The sequence below is a fragment of the Electrophorus electricus genome, chromosome 7 (genome assembly GCF_041902795.1).
Source record: "Electrophorus electricus isolate QZ-2024a chromosome 7, ASM4190279v1, whole genome shotgun sequence".
In the NCBI taxonomy this organism is placed as follows: domain Eukaryota; kingdom Metazoa; phylum Chordata; class Actinopteri; order Gymnotiformes; family Gymnotidae; genus Electrophorus; species Electrophorus electricus.
The window spans coordinates 77,797-95,000 of NC_137503.1; the positions used below are offsets into that span (position 1 = coordinate 77,797).

Genomic DNA, 17,204 nt, shown 5'->3' on the forward strand with positions numbered 1-17,204 from the left:
GCCAATTTCATGTATCACAAAATAGAGTCCCCTACAACCAGAGCTCTTTCAACAGGCTTCTCAATGGGTACCTCGCTGTGTGCGCCAAATCTGTTGGACATGCGAATTGGGGATGTATAGTGCTCCCGTGGGATATTTCACTATAATTTCACCTATTCGCCCTGCTGCGAGGGCTGTAGTGCCGGAGTTGAGGGCTTGCTAACTTCCCCTAAGGCATCCAGAGCTTGTACTTCTAGTTCTTTGATAGGTCTAACCCTTTCTAAGGTCTAGATGCACACTTCCAGTGCTAGAATCTTCTCCATCAGACTAGTAACTAATCTACACTTCTCAAAAGTAAAACTATCACAAGAACAGCGCAATGAAGGAGAACAGAAGTGGCCAATATGGAAAAGCAAATGTTAATGTTACTTACGTTTTTGATAATTCTTTGGGTGTAGTTTGTGATGAGTACTTTCAATGATGGAAGTTGCCAGTTTCCAGGTAGTTAAGTCCAAGGGGAAAAAAATTATAAACAGCTAGAGAGCAGTAAGGGCTAGTACGCTGAAGCAGTGGTACTGGCTCCAAACAATTTACAACTGTACTGCACACAGGGCAGAACTGAACAGCAACCCAAACAGAACTAAACTAGACATAGAGCAGAATTTAACTGCACATGAGGCAGAACTTTATCACACGCAGGACAGAACTGAATTTCACCATGGTAGAACTGAACCATATGTTGGCTCCTCTCCAGTTTTCATTATTTGAAACAACAAACAGCAGTGATAGATACAAATGTGCTCTGAACAACAACAGGGGAAGTACTAGAATGTAACAGGGAGCAGGAGAAACCCACCGTAAAGCCATGGTGAGTTTAAACATACAAGTAGCAACACATTTAAAAAGTAGCATAGCTGTAGAGGAAAATGAGCAGTGCTATTATTGCTTTGTTTCTCAGCAAACTACCTCATAACCCTAAACCCTAACCCTAACCGTAAACCTTAACCATAAACCATAAACCCTAAACCCTAACCTTAACCCCTAAACCCTTAACCCTGAACCTTAACCCTAACCCTAAACTCTAAGCCTGCTAGGCTTTAGGCATCAAAACCAAATGGGTTAAAAATTTGTAATGACTGTATTACAATTCTAAAATTCTAAATTAAAAAAAAATCTGTAATGTCTGAATTATAATAGTATTAATAAAATTTAAAATGACTGAATTTTAATAGTATTAACAATATTAAGATATTAACATAATATTAACATTTTAATATTAATGATCACCAATTTCTCACTAGCTTCCCTGTGTCAATCACTCTCACAAAACCATTTTTCCTCAAAGCCCTAGATATTACAGGTACAATTCAACTTTTATGTGCAATTCCACTACACCTTGGAATACTCTCACCATGTCTACCAGATCTGCGCAAGCCCAACTAAAAGACTTCCAAATCACTAACTATGCCTGTCACACTAGAGTGTTTAACAAAACACACTTAGCATGTCAAACTTTGGCCGAACACTTGTAAAGATAAAGAGAACACAGGTAAACACAAACAGAACACAGGTTAAGACAAACATAACATGGGTAAAGACAAACATAACACGGGTAAAGACAAACAGAACACAGGTAAAGACAAACATAACATGGGTAAAGACAAACATAACACAGGTAAAGACAAACAGAACATGGGTAAAGACAAACAGAACATGGGTAAAGATAAACAGAACATGGGTAAAGACAAACAGAACATGGGTAAAGACAAACATAACACGGGTAAAGACAAACAGAACACAGGTAAAGACAAACAGAACACGGGTAAAGACAAACATAACATGGGTAAAGATAAACAGAACACGGGTAAAGACAAACAGAACATGGGTAAAGACAAACAAAACGGGTAAAAACAAAGCCTAACCCTCTGAGCACCGGCACCAGGAACTAAACAAGGGGGAAAGTCTGGAACAACCAGTGAAAGCATTGAACACACATTACACATTACTTACAGTGTCATTACAGAAAAAGAGAAAGAGAGATCTGATAATGTTGCTTGTAGAAGAAGCTAAAACAGCCACCATAGCAGCTAAGTATGTCTCTGCTTTGCAGCATTTTAGGAAGGATATTTCAAACATTTCTCCCTTTCTGTGATACACTTTCACATAGATGCATTATGTTGGTTTGATTTTTTGTTTATTTATCAATTTATTAAATATGAATCTGTAATAGTTTTTCCTTTCTCTTTTGACAAAATTACTTTTTATTTTGTATTTATTTTTGCCAAAATTGTATAATCACAGTCCTTCTAATAATATGAAATGAGAGAGGAGAGATGTTATCAGAGAGGTGATGTTGTCAGCTAAATCAGCTGACTGGTTACGGTGAGCAACAGGGTTCTGTGACGCCCAGAAATGGAATATTTTCAGAGGTGATAATCATGAGAAATGGAGTTCTGTCTGTGTGACACAGATCCACTCCAACGGGAGCAAAAAAGGTTTAGCCAAGGCACCTCAGCTTCTTCTGCTCCTTTGACCTGCAACTGGAAAATGAGCAGTGCTATTATTGCTTTGTTTCTCAGCACACTACCTCCTAACCCTAAACACTAACTTTAACACTAAAACCCTAACCCGAAACCCTAAACCCTAACCCTATACCTTAACCCTAACCCTAACACATAAACTCTAACCCCTAACCCTAATCCCTAAACCCTTAACCCTAAACCCTAACCCTAAACCCTAACTTTAACCCCTAAACACTTAACCCTAAACCCTAACCCTAACCCTAAACCTTAACCCTAACCTTAACAAATAAACCCTAAGCCTTAACCCTAACCCAAAACCCTAAACCCTAACCCTAAGCCTTAACCCTAACCCTAAACCCTAAGCCTGCTAGGCTTTAGGCATCAAAACCAGATGGGTTAAAAATTTGTAATGACTGTATTACAATTCTAAAATTCTAAATAAAATTTAAAAAATCTGTAATGACTGATTTATAATAGTATTAATAAAATTTAAAATGACTGAATTTTAATAGTATTAACAATATTAAGATATTAACATAATATTAACAATTTAATATTAATGATCACCAATTTCTCACTAGCTTCCCTGTGTCAATCGCTCTCACAAAACCATTTTTTCCTCAAAGCCATAGATATTACAGGTACACTGGCACAATTCAGCTTTTATGTGCGATTCCACTACACCTTGGAATACTCTCACCATGTCTACCAGATCTGCACAAGCCCAATTAAAAGACTTCCAAATCACTAACTATGCCTGTCACACTAGAGTGTTTAACAAAACACACTTAGCATGTCAAACTTTGGCAGAACACTTATAAAGATAAAGAGAACACGGGTGAAGACAAACATAACACGGATAAAGACAAACAGAACACGGGTAAAGACAAACATAACACGGGTAAAGATAAACAGAACACGGGTAAAGACAAACAGAACACGGGTAAAGACAAACATAACACGGGTAAAGATAAACAGAACATGGGTAAAGACAAACAGAACATGGGTAAAGATAAACAGAACATGGGTAAAGACAAACAGAACATGGGTAAAGACAAACAGAACACGGGTAAAGACAAACATAACACGGGTAAAGACAAACAGAACACAGGTAAAGACAAACATAACATGGGTAAAGATAAACAGAACACGGGTAAAGACAAACAGAACATGGGTAAAGACAAACAAAACGGGTAAAAACAAAGCCTAACCCTCTGAGCACCGGCACCAGGAACTAAACAAGGGGGAAAGTCTGGAACAACCAGTGAAAGCATTGAACACACATTACACATTACTTACAGTGTCATTACAGAAAAAGAGAAAGAGAGATCTGATAATGTTGCTTGTAGAAGAAGCTAAAACAGCCACCATAGCAGCTAAGTATGTCTCTGCTTTGCAGCATTTTAGGAAGGATATTTCAAACATTTCTCCCTTTCTGTGATACACTTTCACATAGATGCATTATGTTGGTTTGATTTTTTGTTTATTTATCAATTTATTAAATATGAATCTGTAATAGTTTTTCCTTTCTCTTTTGACAAAATTACTTTTTATTTTGTATTTATTTTTGCCAAAATTGTATAATCACAGTCCTTCTAATAATATGAAATGAGAGAGGAGAGACATTATCAGAGAGGTGATGTTGTCAGCTAAATCAGCTGACTGGTTACGGTGAGCAGCAGGGTTCCGTGACGCCCAGAAATGGAATATTTTCAGAGGTGATAATCATGAGAAATGGAGTTCTGTCTGTGTGACATTATTATTAAATAAATAATACTTGGACATTTTAATCACATGCTAATAAAGCCCTGTTGACTATAATTTAGAGATAGCTAGATAGATAGATAGATAGATAGATAGATAGATAGATAGATAGATAGATAGATAGATAGATAGATAGATAGATAGATAGATAGATAGATAGATAGATAGATAGATAGAGAGAGAGAGAGATTCATCCTTAGCGAGTTAAAGAATGGCCAAGAGAGTGACTGCGGTCATATGCCTTCCAATAATATGTACACTACCAACCTAAATATGTAAATGTATTTGTGTTTTTATGGATTCTTGGATTCTTTTTTTTTATACTCATGTTCTTTGACTTACTTGATATCAATAACAGAAAATGTAACAGGCGTGTTGAAGCAAAACTATGGTGCAAATACACAGTAAAAGCCTTTTTTGTGTTCCTACGTGATTTATTATCACTAATCTGAAATCATCTAATGAAAAATAATTCCAATTCCTAGTTCTATTACAGGGCACTATAATAACAGGCCTATGAATAGAAAAGTTGAGATTTATGAGCAAATAGTTGGAGCACATTGTAGGTGTGAAACAGTAAAGGCCCTGAGGGAACTGGTAGTCTTGAGAAACAGACTCAGTCTCAGACTAGCCCACACAGCCTGTAAACATGTCCAAGGCTGCTGCTGGAAGCTACTGTATTAGACACCCAGAGCACCACTCCATCACTCACAGTGCCCCCTGCTGGTACATACAGAGAGGAAGGGGGAGAGAGAGAGAGAGAGAGAGAGAGAGAGAGAGAGAGAGAGAGAGAGAGAGAGAGAGAGAGAGAGAGAGAGAGAGAGAGAGAGAGAGAGAGAGAGGGGGGAGAGAGAGAGAGGGGGGGGAGAGAGAGAGAGGGAGGGAGAGGGAAAGAGGGGGGGGGGAAGAGAGGGGAGAGAGCATATAGGACCCACATGAGACATGAGTTCCTGGTATGGCTAGACTGACTAATGACAGCATGACATGAGTTCAGTTAACAATAAATAGTATTTAGTAGCAGTAGTATAAAATCATCAGACACTGTAGGAACTGCAGGGTCTGGACAGCTGCAAATGGGCCTCCAGATGCCTCCAAACAAGAACTTTACTGCCTGCTGGAAGGCAGTGAGGGTGTGTTAGACAACACTGACAACATCTGTGTGTACACACACACACACACCTTAATACATCTGTGCACTCACAGTTTCCATGCTGCTCCTCCATGTTTGATAGGACTCCTCTTTCCCCTGATTATCTGCAGTTTTTTTTTTTCTTATGGTGTGGGATTATTTTTTCTGTGTGTGTGTGTGTGTGTGTTTAAATCCAGTCATAGTCTGCAACAGGAAACCTCAGAGAATCAATTAGTCCTTGCCTCATACTATGAGCGAAGACGATTCCACTCAAGTTGAGCTGTAAAAACCTCCGATCACGAGTCATTCTGCCCCTTAACACCTGACTTCCCCATCCTGATCCTGGATAGGTTTGACTCTAAGCCTCTGAAATGTTGACAACCCAAAAACCTCTTTTCTCTCCGTCTCCTCTCGCCCAAGCCTGTCTCCCCTTTCAGTCTGTCCCAGTAGGCTAAAGAAGGTCGGATTCATTTTCCTCCACAGCCGATAGCAGCACATTATGCCTTTTCATCCCCAGTTAAATAAACAGTCTTTCTGCAGATCTTCCCTTGCAGGGAAAGCCAGCAGCTCAGCGTTTCCTTTTGTTCTGGAGAAAATGAGCGAATGAACACAATTCATTGAAGGCCGTGTTTTTAAAAACGCCGCTGCATGGCATAAAAGGGAATTAAAAACCTGGCCAAAGTGTGGCCTCACTGGGAACAAACACTTCATTCAAGGGTCAAATTTAATCCATCCCACCTTCAGCTTTTGTATTCAGATTAGAGGCTTAAGGAGGATTTGCAAAAGCCTGAAGCATCTTGTTAAAAGCCTGTGTTCTCCACTTAACTTGCAATTTACCTGTCACTTAAGCCCAAAGCAGAGATCCCACTCACCTTCTCAGCAGAGACGTCTGAGTTTCGCCCTTTCTCTAAAAACTCCTGCTGAAGGGTTGCACCAGAAGACAGGAAGGACAGATTACAGCTCCATCAAAAAGAAACCTGAATAAAAGTGGGAAATTAAACAAAGGCACCGAAATTGAATGAATGTGTGCTTTGTTACTCCAGCTGTGTAACCATAGCCTACACATGGCCTCTGACAGGTATACCTACAAGACTTGGTGAGCGGATCAAGGAATGTGTGTTTGGGAGTGAGGACAAGAATCATTGTCAGGAATTACTTCTATTGTGAACTAAAGTTTTTTTTTTCATTTCTTTTAAAAACACTATTTATTTATTTATTTGTCTCAAAATTCCACTGGGACAATTTGACTGGACCAGTTTGACTGGACCAGTTTGAATGGACCAGTTTAACTGTTTTAAGATAGCAGTTGAAATTACAGCACTGACCAGGAAATGATTGGCTTGATGAGCCTTGGTTGGTTAGCAACTATAGAATTATTTCACACACTCAGCTTCAGTATTATTAAATATTTTTCAAATCTTTGAGTGAAACTGAAAAATAAGCATGTCAAAATCCAAACTGACCTTCTAAACAGTTTGTAGCTTTCTTTGGATGTCCCACTCCAACTCCAACTGCAGACTAAGTATAAACAGTTGAGTGACATTTAAAGAAAATGTGCATTATCCAGATTCTACCATTCTACCATGAAAACCTGTGTTCATATATTGAATAACTATGATTCCTGAAGCCTGAAATGTAAAGATTTGGTTTGGGAACAAAAATGAGAGACTTGCTGCCTATCTTAATTCTATAGCCCTCAAATCAAAAGAACTTCCTGAACTTTAATATACTCTGAGCTTTGTGTTAGTGATAATAAAGTATTACTAAATCAGCTTTAAAAATAGGGCATTGAGTAAATCATCCATACATTTATTTCAAACAGGACAGGTTATTGTAATGTCTCCTTACACGCCTCCTTATTCAGAGTTCAGATGCTAAAGACTGATAACATTCTGATTTCATCTTCCAGTCAGGCTTATGCAAGTATGTTTTTAGAGCTCAGGAACAATACTGCATTTCATATTTATCTTTATCTCTCTTGTCCTATTATTTATTTAATTTTATGCACTTTAGCCCTTTATATATAATTGTTTTATTTACCTTTATATTTACAGACAGAAATCAACATTTACAATCAACTCAGCACTGAGCCATTCAAGTACATTGAATTTCCCTGTCAGTGAAATGTGTTATACAAATAACTGTGCCTTGCTTTGCCTAAATAAACCACATACAGAATGATGCACCTGGTACTCCAATAGTAACTTGGTTAACAGGAGTGGGAAAGAACCTGTAATAAGCCATTCCCTATTCCCTATTCCCGCTTCCCTATTCCCTATTCCCTCTTCCATTTGCCACCTGTGAGTGTGTGGTTCACATTTCTATCAGATGCACCACCTGGAAGTGGGACATGTCAAAATGGCTGCTAGTCATGGTAAAGCTGGTCCTTCTGCACCAAATCAGCCTGAAGTTCTTGGGTGTGTGTGTGTGTGTGTGTGTGTGTGTATGTGTGTGTGTGCGAGTGCGCGTGCGTCCATGCATATGTGCATGTGCATGCGTGCGTGCGTGCATGCATGCATATGTGTGTGTGTGTGAGTGCATTTGTACGTGGGTGTGTGTGTGTGTGTGTGTGTGTGTGTGAGTGAGTGAATTTCTCTATTACTGTTCTCTCTAGTAGTCCCTTGGTTCCTCCATGTTCATGTTCTTGTGTAAGTTCATGAGGTTCCAGGGCTGTGGCCTCTCAGATGCTTTCAGGACTGGATAATTGCTTCCTTTTCCTTGGTAAATCATCACTTGCATATGCCGGCTAATAGTGCCCTCACACCTCGACCAGCATCCTGAGGCTCACAGGAAAAGAGAAAACAATCCAAAAACAAGGCAGCACATTGGTACATTTGTGAATGAATGAATGAATAAATAAATAAATGAACTATATTTGCAAAATACAGAGCAGCACCCATGAGCTGATATCCATGTTAATCTGGGACAAAATATTACCATTTGGGAGAAGGAGGGTAGCACACACACAGGACAGAGTACCATCTACCACTGGACGCTTTTCATACACAATCCAACACTTTCAAAAGCACACAATATAGAGATTATTGTGTCAGCACAAATGTGCTCTTTGTTATTGTTTGTTACTTGTCTTGTTATTTTTATAGAAGCATTTCCTCTTCCTCTGTCTCAAAACTCTTAGCTAGACTCGCTTCATCACGCCACTAGAAGGAAACACTAACCCTAACCCTAATCTAACCTAACCTAACCCTAACCCTAATCTAACCCTAACCCTATCAGAAAACACTAACTCTAACCCTAACCTAACTCTAACCCTACCCTATCCTAAGCCTAAGCCTAACCCTAACCCTAGTACAAGAAGAGCAGACACGGCAGAGTTATGTACGTTGTGTTAACCCTGAGGTTATGATACACTGTTACAGTAGGCCTGTGAGGAGAGAGTGTTCCTCCAGTTTTGACTAGAACATTTGACTCTCTGACTAGAATGTGTTTATGGACAAATCATCTGTGAGTTCATCCCAAATTTTTAATACTGTGATTCATACAGAACAATTTACAAAAAGATTAAAAGGACTGGAAAAAAGCATGGTGCTCTTTCCCTTGTCTTATACCTGCTGAATGTAAGATATAGCTGTTTACAAAATACAAAATGCATTTCCAAAACATTCCCTACAAACAGCAGCAAAACTGTGAAGAATAAAGGTGGTGTGTCCACTCTATCTGCAGGAGATATACTGGAAAGTTGTTTTATTTTGTGTTCAGTTCAGGAGTTTGAAACTTTGCAGTCATTCAGGTCTCTTATTATTTTCCTGTCACATGAACCAGGACACAGAGAGGCTTCAGTGCAGGTACGTCAAGGAAAAGGGGCAGAAAAATAAACAGAGCAGGAGTCGCTACTCTCAGAAGGTTAAAGAGTTTTGACAGTATAGCTGAGTACAGGAGAGGTCATAGTCTCACCTGGTCATAGTCTCACCTGGTTTCACCTGGTTCTCTATCACCAAAGTGGTCAAGTAAAATTAAAACCTGCTTTTGATTTTAACATGAGTATGAAAAAATGCATTAATTCATTGACATGCTGATAATTAGATGTGGCATGACGCATGTTGTTTTCTAGTGTTTGTATGACAAATTGATAACCTGTGGAAATGTTAAATTCTGCCGCCCTCTATTGGCCGGTTATAGTAGGTTGACTAATAATGACTAAATGTTTCTCTATTGGATATTGCACAAGTTTGGGAGCAGTTTGCAACAAACACTATCAGTCTGTGAAATGTAAATGTTGAGAAGCCCAAATCATGATTTATTTTTTTTACATTTATATTTATGTTATTTAATACACACTCTTATCCAGAGCAACTTAAAAAAAAATGCTTTAGTTATCTACTCACAAAAGTATTCTTAGCCAGTATAGGTTAGAATTCAAAATCACCGTTAACCAAAAACAAGAGTCAGTCCTGAAACCTAGATTGAGAGAGATATAATAAAATGCTATTAAATACAGGGCAATTCAAATTCAAATACTAGACAGTGAGGCACTCTGCTGTTCAGAGAGAAAGGGGAGGGCATCCCACTGACTGATGTGAGGATGGAGAAGAGTCTCTGCACTCATCTTCCACAAACCTGGAAGGAAGGCAGGTCAAGCCAGAACATATTTGAAGCTTGAGAGGCTCAAGGTACAGATTGGGCTTGGACCAGTGACATCAGTTAGGAGGGGCAAGTCCACGTTTGGCTTTGTAAGCAAGAATCAGAGTTTTAAAGGTTATATGAGCACCTATAGTTAGTTAGTGAAGTGAATAAAGTAGTCAGAAAAGTTAGGAACTTTGAAGATCAACCACGCTGCAGTGTTCTGGATCAGCGACAGGGGTCTGATGGTACACACCCACTAAGAGAAAGTTGTAGTAGTCAAGCCTGGAGATGACAGGACACTGAAGAAACACCTGGGTGGAGAGAAAAGAATGAATGTTGAAGAGAAACCTGTAAGAGTCCATCACCTATATAATGAGACATTAGCTGAGAACAACTGATAGTTATCCACAAGGACAACATAAAGATCCTACATGTTTAAACCCTGTTCTGCTTCTTAAAGAGTTTTGTAATAAATTGTTAAGCAGGATCAAGTGCTGTAATATATTATTAAGTCAATAAAAAAATTTAATGATTTAATATGTGAAATAAAGGGAAAGTAAAATCAAGGCTGTTAATTTATTTACTAATTGATCCACTATTGTGGCCAAATAGTGTGCATGCATCATCTAGTGGTTATATGTAAATATTGCTTTCTGGGGACTAATGGCTTTTCACTCCTAGAACTGCCTTATCTGAAATATTTCACATTCTCATACAGCCAATCGTATCATGAGTATCACTTATGCTATGCAGTTATATTCTACTGTAATATCCTGTTGTGTGATAATTCTATTGTTTAAATTCCATAAAATTGCTGTGAAAACAAATTAGTTTTCATAGTAAAAATGTACAAATTTTGTACATACATGAAAAGGAATAATTTAGCCTAAATTTGGAGTAAATCATTACACTACTTGATAAATATTGCCACTACAAGTAATTATTGCACTATTTAAACAATGACAATTACACAATTATAGAGGCTGTATCTCCTGTGTAAATGTTATCTACATATCTGAATAAATGCACATATGACATTGACTAGACATTTAAACATTCCTGGAATGGTTCATGTATGCTTTACACTACAGATCATCTTCATGTCATTTTCATGTCATCTTCACGTCATCTTCATGTTATCTTCCACTGGTCAGAGCCGGAGGCTCACGTATTTAAATTGAGGCAGTGAGTTCTGAGCTCTGTCAGTTACATAGGAGTGCTTTACTGGTCTAGTGTGTCTACTCACTGTTGTTTATTTCTGTTCTAAAAACATCTCGTGGCAAGCTTGTTCATTAAACAGGAGAAAAAGTAGAGTAGAGTAGTGGATCCTCAGTGCCTGTTTAGTCACACACACACACACTTTCCCTCTCTCTCTCAGAGCTTACACACACACACCCACATGCATATCCACACACACACACACACACATACACACACATTCTCCCTCTCTCACTAAGATCTTACAAACACACACGCACACACATTCTCCCTCTCTGGAGGTGAGGTGAGTGGGACCAGGCTGTTCATATTACCCATGGCTTTTAGAAATGTCATATTATACTCTACTTTGTAATGTAATCTTTTACATTTGACATTTTCTATAACATTTACAACAAGCTCTGCTCCATCTGGTCCAAATTTTGACATATGTCGAATTGGTAGAAATTCTTTTTACCCTTTGATACTTTAGAGTAGTAATAAGATGCATCTGTGAGTCTTGCAAGTGCAACAGTTCGTATAGTTGGTTGTGATCAAACGATTTCTACTCTGTGTGTGTGTGTGTGTGTGTGTGTGTGTGTGTGTGTGTGTGTGTGTGTGTGTGCGCGTGTGTGTGTGTGTGTGTGTTTACATGTCTGTGTGTTTATGTATGTGTGTGTGTGTGTGTGTGTTTACGTGTCTGTGTGTTTATGTATATGTGTGTGTGTGTGTGTGTGTGTGTTTACGTGTCTGTGTGTTTATGTATATGTGTGTATGTGTGTGTGTTTACGTGTCTGTGTGTTTATGTATGTGTGTGTGTGTGTGTTTACATGTCTGTGTGTTTATGTATGTGTGTGTGTGTGTGTGTGCGTGTGTGTGTGTGTGTGTGTGTCTGTGTGTCTGTGTGTTTATGTATATGTGTGTATGTGTGTGTGTAGGTATGATGCAGCTGTGTGTGTTTTGCCTGTTGTTGCTGTTTGTGCTGCCATGTGTTTCTTCTGAGTCAGACAAACACAACTATGATGAAGATGATGACAAAGAGATGAAGGGCAGAAGCAAAGTGGAGAGCAAACTGCTCCCGTCCAGCACCAACCTGAGAAACAAGGCCCAGTGTAATTGACAACACCGCTCAAGTTACCAAAAACTGTCACTAAATATCACATTGGAGCTCTAGCGAGAGACACGGCCCTTACAGTAGTGTAGACGGCAGGGTGGGCAGCCACATGTGAATATGGATCTAAAAACCCCATAATAATCCAAGATTTTTATTTATTTAATAATCTAAAACTCCATATTAATCCAGGATTTTTATGTATTTAATAATCTTAATGTCTGCCTTTCAGTAACTACATTGAAAGGTATGTGAGGAGAGAGGAATCAGAGTTTGAACCCATTACACACTGGATTAGGAGACGATCTTATCTGACTACACACGTCACACTCATAGGGCAGTTTTTTTCATGTTCGCTGTCCTGGGGCAAGTTCGCTGTCGAAGGGTTCACTGTTGCATATATCTGTTTGAACTTTATTTAAGTTCAGATGCTTAACACTGCATAAAATCAAATTTAAACAGGTATTAATAATAGTAAGAGTGAATATTTCTTATTCCCTCTGTTTGATATATCTTCCTTCAGATGATGACTGCAGTCTTGAGTTAGCATTTTTACTGGACAGTTCAGAGAGCGCCAAAGACAACCACATCCAGGAGAAGCAGTTTGTGGTTGATGTAGTGGACCATGTCCAGAACATCCAGCTGAAAACCAGCCAGAGTCTGAATTTCAGGTCAGCCCTCCTGCAGTACAGTGTTCATGTGATTCCTGAGCAGACCTTCAGTCAGTGGAGGGGTGTGGCCCACTTCAAAGCTAGCATTGCACCAATCTCCTACATAGGGCAAGGCATCTATTTAACATACGCCATCACCAATCTCACCCACCTGTACCTGCAAGAATCAGGTCCCAGAAGTGTGAAGGCTGCCATCCTGTTGTATGATGGCGAGTCACATCCCAAGAACCCTGACATCTTCTCTGCTGCAGCTGATATTAAGAACCAAGGTGTTCACTTTTTCACAATCGGTATCACACATGCTGCCAATGAAGCCTCTAAAATGCCACAGCTGAGGTTGCTGGCTAATTCACCCCCAGCATGCTACCTTCACAACCTCCAGGACAACATCGTCGTGGACAAGGTCATCAAACAGCTGGTGAGTATCTTGAGAAGAAAGAATTCTCTCTCAGAGTCCAGATTATGAAACTTAAAATTGTCATATAAAACATAAATAAATCAGAATGTCATAATAGTTCAGTGATTGTACTTCAGACACTTAGTAGTTTTCAAGTGTTTGGCTTTTTTAACCAAACTAACTTGCTGACCCTTCCTTTGGGTCATTTGTAAGGTTCTGTAAAGACACCAATCTTAGACTTGCTGCCAATGGTGTTAGTTCAGCTGGTGTGAGTCCTACTTTGTTTTGTCATAAGAAGATCGTTATAAGATGTAAAAACATCTGTATGTTTTATGGGTGTTTTCTTGCTTTGAAGTCCAGACATTATTGCTGTGGAAAGGTTGACTGGTTGTGAAGATATGGAGAAAGTGCTTTCAGAGTCTTACACAGGGAGAGAGAGATTCCAGGCTCTGGAATAATTTGGGCAAACAGAAGCATTGAGAAGCAGAGAGACGAAGAGATGTGTCATCAGTCATTCTCTTTTATAAATCTAATAATGGCAGAGATGTGACACACTCACACACTGACACACACACTCACTCACACACTAATACTCACTCACATATGCACACAGTCGCACATGATGCATGCAGTCAGAATGACTCTATTCACATCCACTAAGAGACTGAATATGATGAAACTAGTGTGTGTGTGTGTGTGTGTGTGTGTGTGTGTGAAACCAAATATCCCCATCATTACAAAAAAGGTTTGAGGTTAGAAGAAAATTTGGATGGTCATGGAATTTGACAAATCCTAACTGGTCATAACAATTTTTTTTCTTGTTTTTCTTTTCCCAGACAGAGTTGGCAGATGAAGTGGTAAGTGTGTATTTGAATGCCAGGCAGGTTTTAGTGTTTACAAAATTATGGTATTATTAAATATGAATTATGTTACATATGCACATAGAAATTATGTTATATTATCTGCCATTATCTGCCATGCTTTTTCTGTGCATAGGGGTGTGTGTGCGTGTGTGTGTGTGTAACAGTGTCCCTTGGATAAGCAATGTGTATGTGAGAAAGGAGAACAGGAACCGGGTGGGCCTGCTGTGAGTATCACCACACAACTCAAATGACATCACCACTGCACACAACTCTAATTACATCACCACTGTACACAACTCTAATGACATCACCACTACACAAACCTCTAATGACATCACCACTACACACAACTCTAATGACATCACCACTGCACACAGCTCTGACATCACCACTGCACACAACTCTAATTACATCACCACTGCACACAACTCTAATGACATCACCACTGCACACAAGCCATATGACATCACCATTACACAAAACTCTAATGAGATCATCACTACCTATATGAAAGCCCTACTACACATAACCCTACACATAACACCATCACATCACACAACCCTAATGACCTCACCACTACAAACAACCCTTATTACACCAACATGTCAAAAAAAAAACCTAAATACATCACCAGTACATACAACCGCTACATACAACCCTAATGACACCATTAATGCACATATCACTACACACAAGAGAGATGATTAACTGCAAAATAAAACACATTCCATTTCATTCTACTTAAAGTGAAGAAATTTATTTGTAAATTTATGGTTTAAATGGAACAGCTAGGAAATTGTAAGAATGCCCCTGTGCACATATCACCTGCTACATTAATATTCTGTTTAATGCTTTTTTATTAGGGGCCTCAAGACACACAGTATGCTATTTTTATTCAGACGGTGCAGATATTTGAGCAGCGTGGTCAGGTCATATGTGGAGGTCACGCTGACCCCCAAGAATGTCACAATGAGACATACTGTCCCCTTTAAAGGAGTAGTTACAACACTCTGATCCCTGTATAAGGGAGTAGTGAACACACCTTGATCCCTTTATGAGGGAGTAGTGAACATACTCTGATCCTAGTATAAAGGAGTAGTGAACACACTCTGATCCTAGTATAAAGGAGTAGTGAACACACTCTGATCCCTTTATGAGGGAGTAGTGAACATAATCTGATCCCTGTATAAGGGAGTAGTGAGCACAATCTGATCCCTGTATAAGGGAGTAGTGAACGCACTCTGATGCCTGTATAAGGGAGTAGCGAACACACTCTGATCCCTTTATGAGGGAGTAGTGAACACACTCGGATGCCTGTATAAGTAGTGAATACATTCTGGTCAAACACTGTGTAAAAGAGTACTGGTAAAAGTCACTTTGCCTTCTTTTACACACAACATCTGCTTTTCAAAGCCACAAGAACTGAACTTCTCAGGAACCTGATGACCATTTGAGAGAAACTAATGTATTGAACACTGTACTCATCCTGAACTGGACACTGTACTCACTCTGTAGTGAACACTGTAGTCACTCTGAAGTGGACACTACTCACTCTGTAATAGACACTGTACTCACTTTGTAGTGGACACTGTACTCACTCTGTGGTGGACACTGTACTCACTCTCACTCTGTAGTGGACACTGTACTCATTCACTCTGTAGTGGACACTGTAGTCACTCTCCCTCTGAAGTGGACACTGTAGTCACTTTATAGTGGACACTGTACTCACTATCACTCTGAAGTGGACATTTTACTCACTCTGAAGTGGAAAGTTTTCTATTTTCCTTTAGTGTCTGTTTTTAATGAGATGTTAGACGTTCACAGTGCTGGTGTTTCTTTACAGTACAGTATTATGATGTCGTATTCTTACACTGTGTCTGTATTTCAGTAAATGTTGTAAATTTGTTTGATTTTCTGTCTATCCCTCTCCCCCGGCAGTGGAAGAAGGTCCTGGAGATGACGGACATCCAGGGCCAAAAGGGCAAAAGGTCAGAAATGTCCTTAATTGAGAGAAATGTCCTTAATTGTGTTTTATCTTTTTTGCATATGCATAAGGCCATTCTCTAAAATACTGTTCATCTGAAACATCCTGTTTCTGCTAAGGGGAAAGTGGACATCAAGGGCTGCCTGGTCTAGCGGAACCAGAGGTGAGTCCTTAACCCTAACCCTAACCCTTGTCCCTAACATTAACACTAACCCTAATCCAAGTCCCTAACACTAACCCGAGTCCCTAACACTAAGCCTAACCCTAGTCCCTAACACTAAACCTAACCCTAATCCTAGTCCCTAACACTAACCCTAATCCTAGCCCTAGTCCCTAACTCTGAGAGACCGAAGGCTTATTGTGGTGTGTAACCGCACACACACACGTAAAGAGAGTAGGTGTTGATGTTATTTTATGTCTGATTAATGTTTTAATGTTGTTTTTGTCATTGCATTTAACTACAATATCTGTGTGCTTTTGTCAGCAGGGCAAAACTGGCTATGAAGGAGAGAAGGTAAGAACTGGTTGGAGTTTCTCAGAACCTTTTATTGTGTGATTCTACAGCTGTGGTTGTGCATCTGTGTAGGTTTGTAAGTACGTTGTTTCATGTTCTGTTGCTGTGAAACCCTGTCACTCTGCGTGTTTCAGTGCGTTTGTGTCCTGCTGGCAGGGGGAGAGAGGAGAGTGCGGGATGCCGAGCAGTAAAGGAGACAGAGTATGTGGTTCCTCTCACCTACTGATCCGTATTTAGATTAATCATTACCCAGAACCCAGAATTTGGTGGTTTCTAGTGTATAGCACTTTATTAGTTGCTTGGTATGTAATTAGTATAGTGTAGAGGGTAAGAAAACTGCCTCCTCTGGGGAGACTGGGGTTTAATCCCTGTCTGGGCAAGGCTATGTACTATACCAGTAAGAGTCCTTGGGAAGACTCTTAACATGATCCTCATTGACATTCTTTTCCTCCTCCAACTTTCTGTGAGCACCAGTACAGCCCCAGGAGG

The 17,204-nt window shown here is 39.5% G+C and overlaps 1 protein-coding gene across 1 annotated transcript in view; it reads left to right on the forward strand.

Annotated features, from left to right (window-relative positions):
- The first annotated feature begins 1,566 nt into the window (after positions 1 to 1,566).
- The window catches only part of col28a2b (collagen, type XXVIII, alpha 2b), a 31,498-nt gene continuing 15,860 nt past the window's right edge, over positions 1,567 to 17,204 (forward strand). Inside the window, 10 exon segments of the mRNA XM_081717023.1 lie at positions 1,567 to 1,864; positions 3,325 to 3,612; positions 12,183 to 12,287; positions 12,810 to 13,375; positions 14,191 to 14,211; positions 14,382 to 14,445; positions 16,156 to 16,203; positions 16,318 to 16,364; positions 16,689 to 16,715; positions 16,872 to 16,916. Of these exon segments, the coding sequence (XP_081573149.1) occupies positions 1,567 to 1,864; positions 3,325 to 3,612; positions 12,183 to 12,287; positions 12,810 to 13,375; positions 14,191 to 14,211; positions 14,382 to 14,445; positions 16,156 to 16,203; positions 16,318 to 16,364; positions 16,689 to 16,715; positions 16,872 to 16,916 (1,509 nt within the window).